This window comes from Leptonychotes weddellii, chromosome 4 (genome assembly GCF_054177405.1).
Source record: "Leptonychotes weddellii isolate Sample4059 chromosome 4, ASM5417740v2, whole genome shotgun sequence".
Classification (NCBI taxonomy): Eukaryota; Metazoa; Chordata; class Mammalia; order Carnivora; family Phocidae; genus Leptonychotes; species Leptonychotes weddellii.
Genome location: NC_138372.1, coordinates 164,997,968 through 165,010,988, shown reverse-complemented (window position 1 = coordinate 165,010,988; position 13,021 = coordinate 164,997,968). Strand labels below are relative to the sequence as shown.

The 13,021-nt window shown below is 40.3% G+C and overlaps 1 protein-coding gene across 3 annotated transcripts in view; it reads right to left on the bottom strand.

Moving 5' to 3' along the window:
• Positions 1-13,021, bottom strand: part of KHDRBS3 (KH RNA binding domain containing, signal transduction associated 3) — a 103,285-nt gene that overhangs the window by 39,869 nt on the left and 50,395 nt on the right. For all 3 annotated transcript variants that reach the window (XR_014144452.1, XM_081816583.1, XM_081816582.1), the window contains one exon: positions 2,139-2,221. Coding sequence is in view for 2 of the 3 variants with exons in the window: in XM_081816583.1 (XP_081672709.1) it covers positions 2,139-2,221 (83 nt within the window). In the remaining variant the exon portion in view is untranslated. The remainder of the gene's footprint in view (positions 1-2,138; positions 2,222-13,021) is intronic.

Genomic DNA, 13,021 nt, shown 5'->3' with positions numbered 1-13,021 from the left:
CTGTAGTTGGAGACAGGGCCCTCAAAGAGGTCCTAATCCAATGTGACGGGTACCATCAGAAGAGGAGAAACGTGGACACACACGTACACATCAGGGATGCACGTGCACAGGAGGAAGACCATGCGAGGCCACAGCAAGGAGGTGTGTGCCCAGGGAAGAAGCCTCGGAAAACACCAAATCCCCCAACACCTGGACCTTGGACTTCTGGCTTCTCTTAACTGTGAGGAAATAAAGTTTTGTTGCTTAAGCCACCTGGACTGTGGTTATTTGTTACAGTGACTCTAGCAAACTCATACAGTGCATAAAACCATCTCTATCCTACCCCATGGTACAGCTGCTTCCCTTGGGTTTACAGTCGAGCAGCCCCTCCGTCGTGCCTGAGATGCTGCGGGGAGGACGCGTGAGGCCACGGACCCTGGTGCAAAGCCTGCTCCTCTCCTTGTAAGCTGCATGATCCCAGGCAAGTTCCCTCATTCCTGGAAATCAGAGTTCCCTTCTTCTGTAAAAGGACTGATGTTTATGTCACAGGTCATGAGGATTAAATGAATACTCAGAATACCTAACAAAGAGTGGCTTCTACACTTGTCAACGTGGGCAATTCTTATACAATTCTCTGTCCTCCTTCAGGTGTGATGAGTTGCAACACTGAAAAGATCACTTCAAAGAAGCAGACTGGCTGTCAGGCAAGATGTCTCTTTAAGTGAGTCTTCCCTGACATTTAAAGGCCTTATAATGTACCGGCCTCCTAACTGGTCTCTGCCTCTAGGCTCACCACCTGTCAGTCAAGCCCCTCCACTGCCTTGGAATGACACTCTGACTCCAAGTCGAAACACACCATCCCTGGCGTGTAACTCTTCGGGGATCCCTACTGCGTGCTGCCAGCAGCACCAAGCCTCAGCACCCCGCAGGGAGTGTGCGGCCTCCCACCTCATCTCCCTCCCGTGCAGCTCACCTCCCAGCTCTACAGATCAAGTGCAGCTCCAGTCACCATTTACGCTCCAAGCCACCTGGGAGTTCGGGCATATTACTCAGTCCTTCGTCCCTACAGTGGGAATGGTTCCACACACTTGATGCAGCTGCTGGGACCCTTACACGAGATACTACTGTACGTAAAGTCTTGGCTAGCACCCACCAGTGCTAGTCCCCTAGGCTGTGCCAACACTCTCAAGGACAGGAGTACACCAGGCTCCCACTCAGAAAGACCAGTCAGAGTCCAAGTTTGAAGGTTCTTAACTGTTACAATTATATGAGAAAAAAATCTGACATGAGCCAAAAAGAAGAAGAAGAAGAACTTTATATCCATGTCAACCTCAGTACCAGAGCTCAGGAGTAACAGCAGCTACTTGTTCAAAGCTGCCCGGCACTGTATGAGTTCATCAAAACCACCACCCGGTCCTGATTTCTGTATGCTTTGTAAAGCAAAATGTTGTTTTGTATACATGTCTATCCTTGTCCTCCACTTAGAATTTTAAACATAAAGCAAGAGGTTTCTAGGCATTTAAGAAAACATTCTGAACAGGAATAAACACTGATTTCATATATCAATGAACAGCAAGGTATATTATCACAAGAGGAAACTATAAAGCTCTGTTTTGCCTCTGATAGCACTTACTTATTTCTGGGTAAATACCTCTTTAGAAAATAAATTAGAGCTACCTCATTATTCACAAATAGGAATTTGAAGTTGTTAGAAAAAAGGATCACTGCTGCTAAGAAACAGAAACGTTATCTGAATGCCAAACAAAACTCCTGGGGGCTTTCCACCTCAGGCACTGACAATGTAGGATATTCACACATTGCTGATGTGATTCTAAGCCTTAAGACTTGCATAACCACAGACTTTGTAGACACTGTTCCTCCTCAGAATGTACTGAACACTGAGTTAAATTTTTAGAGTAAAAAAAAAATTCAATTTTTATTTTTCAAGCCTCATTGCTTTAACACTACGATAAAAATGGGAGGAGCAATACATGCTAGTTAGTAGGACAGAGCGTGCGTCTCCAACTAAAACAAACAAGAAACAGAGCAAGCCAAGTCACAGTACCCTCACTGTCTGATCATCCCCGTTTCCCAGAGTGTATATATGTGGACAGGCAAAGGTGTCTGTTACTGGGGTCTAATCAGAGATCAACTCTTACCTTTGGGCAGGGGCGCTATAGCTGTTATCATAGGAATCGTAACTCTGTTCATCATAAGCAGTGCCATATCCATCATCATAGTCCTAAAATAAAACAGGAGAAGTACAAAAAGGTCAGAAAAGTTTCTGGGAAAAAAGAACCACTCTGCTTTTAGTGACTCTTTATGAATTCAGCTAACATTTAAATATGTATCTAGGTATCGTGTAAAGAAAAATGTAAGAGTGACATCAGTGAAAGTGATGAGTAAGAACCTCCAAATATTTTCTCTACAAAAGCAACAAGAAACTGGCAGAAATTGTCAGAATCAACATTTTCAAAAGTCTAAAAATTAACAAAAGGTTTGCAGAGATCTAAGGAGCATTTATTTTTAAAAACTTGGCTGAATCTTGGTACAAGCAGTGAGCTCTGTGATGTTTTAATGCGTCCTTTTCCAATAGGACCACTCCCAGCTCTGCAGGAGCCTTGAAAACCAACAGCTGTAACCAGTGAGCTCTGTGATGTTTTAATGCGTCCTTTTCCAATAGGACCACTCCCAGCTCTGCAGGAGCCTTGAAAACCAACAGCTGTAACCACAGTGGACACCAGCAGTCTGGGGGCCGCTGGAGGACGCGGAAAAGGGTGGAGTTCTTTCAAAACCTCATTCCCAGAGGATTTTATTTGACCTGACTTGGAGCTCATCCAGTACAAAATGCCTTTTCCCTGGGGGTATTCAAAGAAAATAATTAGAGGCAATTACATAAGATTTTAGTTGCTTCAGGTGATGGAGCAAGTAACAGTCTAACCAAAAGCCAGCAAGAGAAGTGGGAGGATGAGATATCCACTTGCCCTTTGAATAGCTCTGACACACTCCTGGGAATCTAGAAGGCTACACGCCTGCACAGTACCATGCAGAAGCCCAGGAAAGCCCTGGGAAGACCCTAAGCTCTCTCCTCAGGATGACCTGCAGGTTCAGCACAAGAAGGAAAGGCAAGGCCAAGGAAAGAGTGAGTTGTAAACCAACTGGCTGAGTCTTAATGACTTGTTCCAACATGCTAGGGACTCAGTTTCCAAGCACTCAATAAAATCTCTAATCATTAGCTGACCACTAAGGTAACAGGAGACACTTCAGTGACAACACATAATAAACTTTACAATATTAGTTTGCAAAAGTCACTAAATAAAAAAGGAAAACAAAAAAATACTGGAAGGAAGGAGCATTTAATTTCCACAGTTGATACATTAAGTTAAATCTCTAGTTTTATTTTTTAAAGATTTTATTTATTTATTTAAGAGAGAGATAGCAAGAGAGACAGAAGCAGACTCTCCGCTGAGCAGGGAGCCCAATGCGGGACTTGATCCCAGCACCCTGGGATCATGACCTGGGCCGAAGGCAGACACTTAACCGACTGAGCCATCCAGACACCCCTAAATTTCTAGTTTTAAAAAGAAATTAGGTGATAGGCAAAGAAACATGAAAGTATGGTTCATACATAAGAAAAAAGTAATCAACAAACTGACCCTGAGGAAGATCAGACACTAGACTTACTAGACAAAACTTTAAATAAGTTATTTGAAATATATTCAAGAAACTAAAGGATACTCTGTGTCTGAAGAACTGAAGTATGAGAACGATGCCTCACCAAATAGAGAATATTTTTTTTTTTTAATTTTTAATTTTTATTTATTTGAGAGAGAGAGAGAGAGAAACAGCATGAGAGGGGATAGGGTCAGAGGGAGAAGCAGACTCCCCGCTGAGCAGGGAGCCCCATGTGGGACTCGATCCCAGGACTCCGGAACCACGACCCGAGCCGAAGGCAGTCGCCCAACCAACTGAGCCACCCAGGCGCCCCCAAATAGAGAATATTAATATAGCTATAGAAGGGGCGCCTGGGTGGCTCAGTCGTTAAGCGTCTGCCTTCGGCTCAGGTCATGATCCCAGGGTCCTGGGATCGAGCCCCGCATCGGGCTCCCTGCTCCGCGGGAGGCCTGCTTCTCCCTCTCCCACCCCCCCTGCTTGTGTTCCCTCTCTCGCTGTGTCTCTCTCTGTCAAATAAATAAATAAAATCTTAAAAAAAAAAAATATAGCTATAGAAAACAATAATGAATCCAAATAAATTTTTGAGTTGTAAAGTGTAAGTGAAATGAAAAATTCACCAGAGAAGTTCAACAGCAGATATAACTAGGCAGAAGAGAGAATAAGTGAACCTGAAGGTAGATCAATTGAGATTATCCAGTTTGAGGAAGAAGATACAAAAAGATAAGGAAAAATGAACAGGGTCTCAGAGACCTGTGGGACACCATCAAACATGAACATATGCATAATGTGATACCCAGAGAAGAGGAAAGTAAGGAGCAAAAAGATTATATAGAAAAATAATGGCTAAAAACTTCCCAAATTTGATGAAAAACTTTAATCTACCATCCAAGAGGCTCAAAAAATTCAAAGTAGGGTAAGCTCAAAGAGACCCACACCTAGGTACATCATCATCAAAACGTTGAAAGACAAAGACAAAGAGAGGATCTTAAAGCAGCAAGAGAGAAGCTGCTCATCATGTGAAAGAGATTCTCAATAAGAGCAAGAGCTGATTTCTCAAGAAAGACCACGGAGGCCAGAAGACGATGGGATTCCACATTCTAAGTACTAAAAGAAAAAGACTGTCAACTAAGAATTCTATAACCAGTGAAGCTATCCTTCAAAAATGGAAATATTAATGTATTCTTGGGTAAACAAAAACAGAGAATTCATCAACAGCAGATAAGTTCTACACGAAATGTTAAAAGGAGTCCTTAAGGTAAAGTGAAAGGTCATTAAAAAGTAACTTGAATCCACATGAAAAAATAACACTAATACAGGTAGCTACTTAGGGAAAGACAAAACTATAAATGTGTTTTTGTTGTAATTCCTTTTTCCTCGTTTGATTTAAAAAACAACTGCATGAAGAACTAATTGCAATTCTGTGTTGATGGGCACACAATGTATGAAGCTGCAACGTATATGACAGAAACAACACAAAAGTGATCAGGTAAGGACAGAGCTAAAGAAGGAGCAAAGTTTTTGTTTACTGTTAAAATTAAGCTGATGTAATTTTGAAAAAGACTGACATAAGTTAAAAAGTAAACTGCAATCTCTAGGGCAGACTAATAAAAAACAAACAAACAAACAAAAAACAAGAAAAGAGAGGTGCCTTGGTGGCTCAGTTGTTTGAGCATCTGACTCACATGCATGCGCACTTTCTCTAAAGGTGAATCAATAAAACCTTTAAGAAAAAAATGACAATGCAGTTAAAGTGATGCAATTAAAAATATCTAACAACAAAAGGAGATAGTAAGGTACAAAAAAGACTTAAGACAGAGGGAAAACATAGCAAAATGGCAGATATAAATCCTACCTTATCAGTAATTACACTAAATGTAAATGGACTAAATAAAATGGAATTTAAAAAAAAAAAAAAACAGAAATTGGCATCATGTTTAAAAGAGATCCAACCAGGGAACCTGGGTGGCTCAGTCATTAAGCATCTGCCTTCGGCTCAGGTCATGATCCCGGGGTCCTGGGATCGAGCCCCGCATCAGACTCCCTGCTTGGCCGGAGGCCTGCTTCTCCCTCTCCCACTCCCCCTGCTTGTGTTCCCTCTCTGTGTCTCTCTCTGTCAAATAAATAAATAAAATCTTTAAAATAAACAAATAAATAAAAGAGATCCAACCACATGCTGTCTACAAGAGATACACTTTAGATTCAAAGATAAAAATACATTGAAAGAAAAAGGATGGAAGAAGGTACACCATGGAAATACATATCAAGAGAACTATCATAGCTGCACTAATATCAGACAAAATACACTTTAAGACAAGAATTGTTACCAGAGTAAAATCACATTTACTTATAAGGATAAAAGAGTCAATCAAGATGTATGCATATATATACATGTATATAACAACAGAGCTCAAAAGAAATGAAGCAAAAACTGACAAAATTACAGGAAGAAAGAGATAATCCAACAATAATAGCTGGGAACTTAAACATCACACTTTAAATAATAAAAAGAACACCTACAAAAAAAGATCAAAAAAGAAATAGAAGATTTGAACAATACAAACTAACTATACCTAACAGACATCTATAGAACACTCTACCCAGTAAGGGTGAAATACACATTCTTCTCAATTACACATGGTACATTCTCCAGGATAGACCATACATCCTCCCAATTCAAAATTCACTACAAAGCTAAGTAGTCAAAACAGTGAGGTACTGGTAGAGATGCAGATCAACAGAATGGAACTGAGAGGACAGAAATAAACCCTTCCAGCTATGGTCAACTCATTTTCAACAGGGTGCCAAGACAATTCAGTGGTGAACAGAACAGTCTTTTCAGTATATGGTGTGGGAACAACTGAATACCCACATCCAAAAGAATAAAGCTGTACCGTTACCTCACACCGTACACAAAAACTAACACAAAATGCATCATACATCTAAGTATACAAGCTTAAATTATACAATTCCTGGAAGACATCATAGGTGTAAATCTTTTTAATTTTGGAATAGTCATTAGTTTCTTAGATATGACAACAAAAGCACAAACAGCCAATGAAAATATAGACAAAATAGACTTCATCAAAATTAAAAATGTATGCATCAAAGGACATCAGCAAGACAGTGAAAAGACTATCCACAGGATGGAAGAAAATATTTCCAAATCACATATCTGATAACGGTCTAATATTCAGTATAAAAAGAGCTCTTACAACTCTTACAATAAACAACAACAACAAGAGCAAAAGCCATCCTCCTAGTGCTACTGGAGACAAGCTTCAAACTGAGGACATTCTGCAGATGTAATAACAAGCACACTATGGTTATTTTAAAAGCACTGTGGAATTCAAAAAGATTCAGAGAAATGACCATTTTATAAAATCAAATTAGATATATTACAATGACATTTATGTCCATGAAAGTATGAATCCTACCCTGAAACTGATTACCAAGTTTCTGGTGTTAGTCAATTCTATAGTGACTTTGGATTACTTGCTATTTACTTAATATTTAAATGAGCCTGAAAAAAAAAAAATCTAACTATTTTGGAACATTGGTCTTAACCAATGTTAATCAGTTTAGTGATTACCACCAGATCTCTTGAAGTAGAGAAATATGGTCAAGGGGTAAGAGAAAGGATCTGGAGTTAGATGAGCTTCCATAATTTACTATCAATGATTTTAATCAGGCTCATTCCCATATCAGAATCTGTTTCTTTACCTGTAAATTGTGATCCCTTAAGTATTCTGAAGGGATGGGAAATTATATATACACACATGTGTACGTATTCCAGCAAAATGTGTGGCATGTATTAAGAACTTCATGAAGCACAGCTTATATAATTAATTATTATATTAAAGCATTACCCATAAAGACCTCTCTCCTGGATTTCTAAAATAATACAACTAACAGATAAAGAACATCAGAAGCCACTACATACAAGGGTATGAGCCAAATAACTGGTTTTAAAGTGATTACCTTAGTTTATTCTTTCTTAAAAAGCATCTATTAAATATTAGACCTCAATCTATTTGGCTTAGGTAAACACAAATATTTAAATAGGAAGTTACATTATAATGATTTGCATTTTGTAAAACAAATATCAATACTAACAGGCAGTATGGTCTCTGTAGGAATAAGGCTTATACATTTTGTACATGATCCCCTAATTTTTAAAAATTTTTTTTTCACAAAGGAGGAACTTAGTATTTGTTGAAGAGCTACATGTCCAGTACTTTGGGCACAAGACAGAATAAAATATAAAACGAATTCTCAATAAATAGGGGCAGAGGAAAAATAAAAGTGAAGAATATAGTTAGCACACAATATATAAACCACAATGTTCCTCACAGTCACTAAAGGCAGATTACTAATTTGGTGATCTTCCAATGACCAATGTAAGAAGGAGAAAGCTATCAGACAAGATACAAGCAAAACAACAACAAAATTGGTGGGATTTTAATAATGCAGTAAGTCATATAATGCAGGTATTACTGATAATTCTGGTGAATTAATAAATTAAAAGAAGCTGGTATTCTTAATGGAAAGAGTAATATTAAAAGTTAAATTAAAAAAAAAACAAAACCCTTCCACGTGACGCCTACCCTGTTCCTGGCACTCGGTTAGACACGATGAATGGAAGAGGAGCATCATCATCTACTCTGGTGTGGAACAGGAGGACAGACAGACCACTGATGAGATAATGATGACGTGGTATGTCAAGTGGTGTGGCAAGGTGAGCACTGAGGCACCACAAAATTGCCCAAAGGGGAATGGGAACGGAGAGGAAGACTCCCCAAGTGCCAATGCTAGCACTTAGTTTCAAATGCTGAGAAAAGCAAAAGCAGCTGTTGAAATTCATTAAAAATAAAAGCCAGGCGGAATGAACAGCAGGTGCAAAACAGCAGAGGTATAGATATCTGAGAACCCTCTTCATCCAGGAAAGCAAGCAGCTTGTGGGCACACTGTGGTAGAGCAGAGAGCAATGAAATGGAGAAACCCATAAACCAGATCATGATGGCCACATTAAGGAGCATGGATTTGGATTCTGAGTGACATGATCCACCTCGTGGTTTAGAACTCTCTCCCAGGGAACAGGGTGTGGGCACAGAAGAGCAAGGGTGAATCTGGAGGGCTGGACTTGTAAGTAGGTCATGGCACTGCGCAACGTGGCAACGTGGAGCTCATGGTTCTTCAGGAATTTGTCAGTAGCCTGGAAAGAGTATGGCTTCACCAAGTCAAGAATTCTACTTCTATGCTTATCTAAAGGATCAAGATTGTAAATGAGTGGAACTTTCTTAAATAACTAAAATGTTAAGTGCTACACTATTTTAACTCTACAGTTATGTCATTCATTCCTTGTTTGACTATTCTGTCAGATATTACAACGCTAGAAATTTACTTGAATTTTCAAATTGTTTAGGTCATTGAATTAGTGACTTCCATGTTTTTACACTGAAGATTTTGATTAAAATTGCAATTCTCACATAATTTCACAGGTGGATTTGGCCATGGGGGCACTGCTCCTCCCATGACAAAAATTGTCTGTTCAATGGACGACACTTGAAAAATACAGGGAAGTGTGAAGAACAATGGGATAGGAGAGGAGGAAAAGCTGAGTGTAGGTGCAAACACATTTGTAAGTTTCTATGAGGGAGTAGAGGTAGTTCTTGATGATCATCTGCCACCTTCCTGCAAAGCAGGAAAGGAGGTCATTGTCAGACAACATTTGGAGGTTTAATCAGAAAGGACTCAAGGGTCAGTTACCATGAGGAAGGGCAGGGGGCAGCGTGGGTAAGAGCCCCTCAGCATTAGGCTTCTTTGATGAGGACTAATCTGGGCATCAGCAGCTCTGTCTCTCTCTTTTTTTTGAATGCACTTAATGTTCCCAACTACTGGTTGTTTTCTTATTTATTTAATTTGATGTTAAGAAATTCCTCTTTGGATTTTTCTGAGGCCAGAGCAGGAATTTTAACAAATAGTGAATGCATTATTGTTACAAGTTAACACACAATTGAGCAGAAATCATAAATCTAGTAGAGAGGGGATGTCACAGATGTGGTTCAATCACACGCTAAGCTGAGAATCTACTCCCAAGAACCTGGGGTGGGGGACACATATGTCCCTGTTGGCAGCGCTCAGACATGCTGAACGATTTTCTTTACACTTGAAATCTTTGGGTAATTTCTCACATTTCTTTATTTTCTCCGAGAGAACATTCTCCTCTGTGACATGGCCCAGTCAACATGTCAGCCTCATTTTTTGCCATGTGTCCTGAGCCACAAGGGCAATAATTACTTCCAGTCCATGTGCTGCTCCCGACAAGCCTCTGCGCCCACCCCTCTGCCAGGGGAAGTTCTCACTGTGGGGCTCAAAGGACCCTCCTCTCCTGCTGTATCTTCTCAGCCCCATGAAACCAGAGTCTATCGCACCCGTGTGATTCCAGCAATGGATCAGATATACATCTCCATCACTGTGCGGAAACGAGTGGGCCTTGGCCTCCCCCACCGTTGCGAACCTGGATCGTGTCTTGTTTATTCTTTCACACAGAGTAGGAACAGTGCCTGGAGCCTAGGAAGGGCTGCTCGATACATCCATCCTCATTCCATTGCTGGACTGAGTGCCTGCAGAGGAAAAAGCATGCAATCCACCCTCCTCCCCCAACCTGGTCCTGCCTCCTGCCCTGAGTGTGGGCCTTATGAACTTATTTATTCTAAGAACCTACTGAATTTCCCTGGAAGAAGCTTAAGAGAGCTCCCTGACATTATTAAAATGCAGTGCAAAGATGTTTCATCTCCTTCGCTGCACTTTTAAAATAGGATCCTGTACCTGTGAGTGGGGGAGTACAGGAGATACACATCCCTAATAAAATGCTAAGAATCCACTGGTCCTCCAGAAGCTCTGAAGGCACCCTCATCTGGGCAGAGTCAGTGTGTCCAGCTTTCCCCTCCCACCACCATCCCACCTGGCAGGAAGTCTTGAGTTACATCCTTGCGATCTCTACATTCCCATGGTGACTATGGTACCATCGTCCAGAAATTCTCAGCTGGACTCGTACAATATTCTAACTCATCTCCCTGGAAGAGCTCCCTTATCTAAACCTTCCTCCAGAATTAGCCACTAAAATGTGAGTCTGAGCTTATTGCTTCCCTGCTTACAAATCTCCACTCCCCACCCTTCCTGTTCCTACAAAATAAAGCACACATTGCCAAGCCTCTTGCAGGCTTGCCTCAGCATCCTACCCAGAGACAGTGCAGGGCACGCTGCAGCACCTCGCCGAGACCCTCTAGAAGCTTCGCCGTTTCATGCTTAAGTTCTCTGTACCTGCTGCTCCCTCTGCTACCACTTTTTAGGTTTTCCACCAGAAGACCTCAGGCTGAAATTTCACACCCTCCTTTGTGCCTCCACAATAACTGATAACTTGCTTATACAGGGGACCTGGAATTATCCCTCTGTCTCCCTTCTTTCCCCCGGGTCTGCAAGGTCCTCAAGGGTAAGGCCCAAGCCTTACTTGTTCTCTTATATACTCAACATCTGGCACATTGGAGGCTCACAGTGACCTTGCTGAATAAACGAATGACAAGAACTAAGTACAGACCAAGCGGCAGGAAATATAGCAATAACTTCTTTAAGATGAATGCAAATTAAGGAGATATTATAGGATCAAATGCAATATTTATTGTAAAGTACAGTAAATGCTGGTAATGAGACCTCACCTGAATTCTTCTGTCAAACATTACCTACCAGTCTTACATTGCCTGTCCTCAGCAAAAATTCCTTTTTAAAACTCCGTATGCTATTTCTGAAAGTCAAAACATTATAAGAAACAGCGAACAAACATGGTCAAGAAATAAATGTATATTAATACAAAGTCTTGCCTCATTAACAAAGAGTTACTAATTCAACAGGCTACACCTCTGAGTTTTTATCTTTGACAGTGAAGACGCCTAGGTGGAATTTAACTGAGACGGTGACCTGGATACTTGCTAGACACCAGGGCTACATGAGGAGAAACATGTTCTCACGCAGGTAGACATTCTGTGTTTGCCATTCCTGACCTAGAAAACTCCAACCGACACATGGCCAAATACCAAAGAAATTTTGCTTTGAAAAGAAGAGATTTTCCGGGATAAAGCAAACAGCATGACCTATTTTTAATTCTATTTCTGTCACAAGTAAAATCAAGCATAACATTTAAGCTGGGAAAAGCCATTTTAAACAGAAGAATTTACAAAAGACAGTGATTTTAAAAAATAATGTTTCAGTTTTAAGTCCTTTTAAAAGGAAACAATTACCCTATATAACACCTCACTTTAATTAGGGTGATATCTGGTCATTTTGAAATGCAAGAAGTTTTCATTTATAATACAGCACTAAAACGTATTAAAATCCATACTCTTGGGGTGTCTGGGTGGCTCAGTCAGTTAAACATCTGCCTTCGGCTCAGGTCATGATCCTGGGGATCAAGCTCCCTGCTCAGCGGGGAGTCTGCTTCTCCCTCTCCCTCTGTCCCCCCTCCCAACTCGTGCTCACGCGTTCTCTCTCAATAAAATCTTAAAAACATCTATAGTCTTATAATGATTATCTTGAGTTTATAAAGCAAACATTAAGCTAAAAACAGTCTTTTCAGAAATGCATTTTCCCTGGGTTCTGAGTAATAATATCCCTGTCAAGTATCACCAATGACCATGAACATATCACATAACCAAGTTGTTTTATAATTAAGGACAAAAATCACAATATTAACAATAATTCTAAAGAAGAATCTTTTCCATAATCATTTAAATATCACTAATTCAACAATCAAATCACATCCCTAGGTATTGTTTATGGCTGTGAGGAATATATTATGCATCTTCTAGACTCATACAAATTCTTCCTATCAGTCTTTGGAGTCTGATGCCTGTGTTCAAATTCTAGCTCTGCCTCTTACTAGCTGTGCAGCTTTGGGAAAATCACCTAACCTCCTCAAACCGCAATTTTATACTTTGCCAAATGGGAATCGTAATCCATGTTATGGTTATTTCCAATGGTTGTAGATGGATTAACCAAAAAGTATATATGAAAGCTGCCTGACACAGCACCTGCCCAATAAAGGTAGATTTATTTAAGGATGTATCCCTTTTAGCACTCTCAAACTCTTAAGCCAGAGAAACAGCGGAGCATTCCATGTATTTGTCTTTTATAGACTACGATAAATTCTTAAAACTTGGTCTAAAACTGCAATGTCTGCATGTCCATTCAGCAAATGTTAGTATGAACCGCCATGGTTTTGGAGGAAGAAGTGGCTGCCCACAGCTTGTGAAAACAGAGCTATGCCAATTATTCACAGAATGATTTCTCTCTCTCAGTTCGTACCTAACAGACA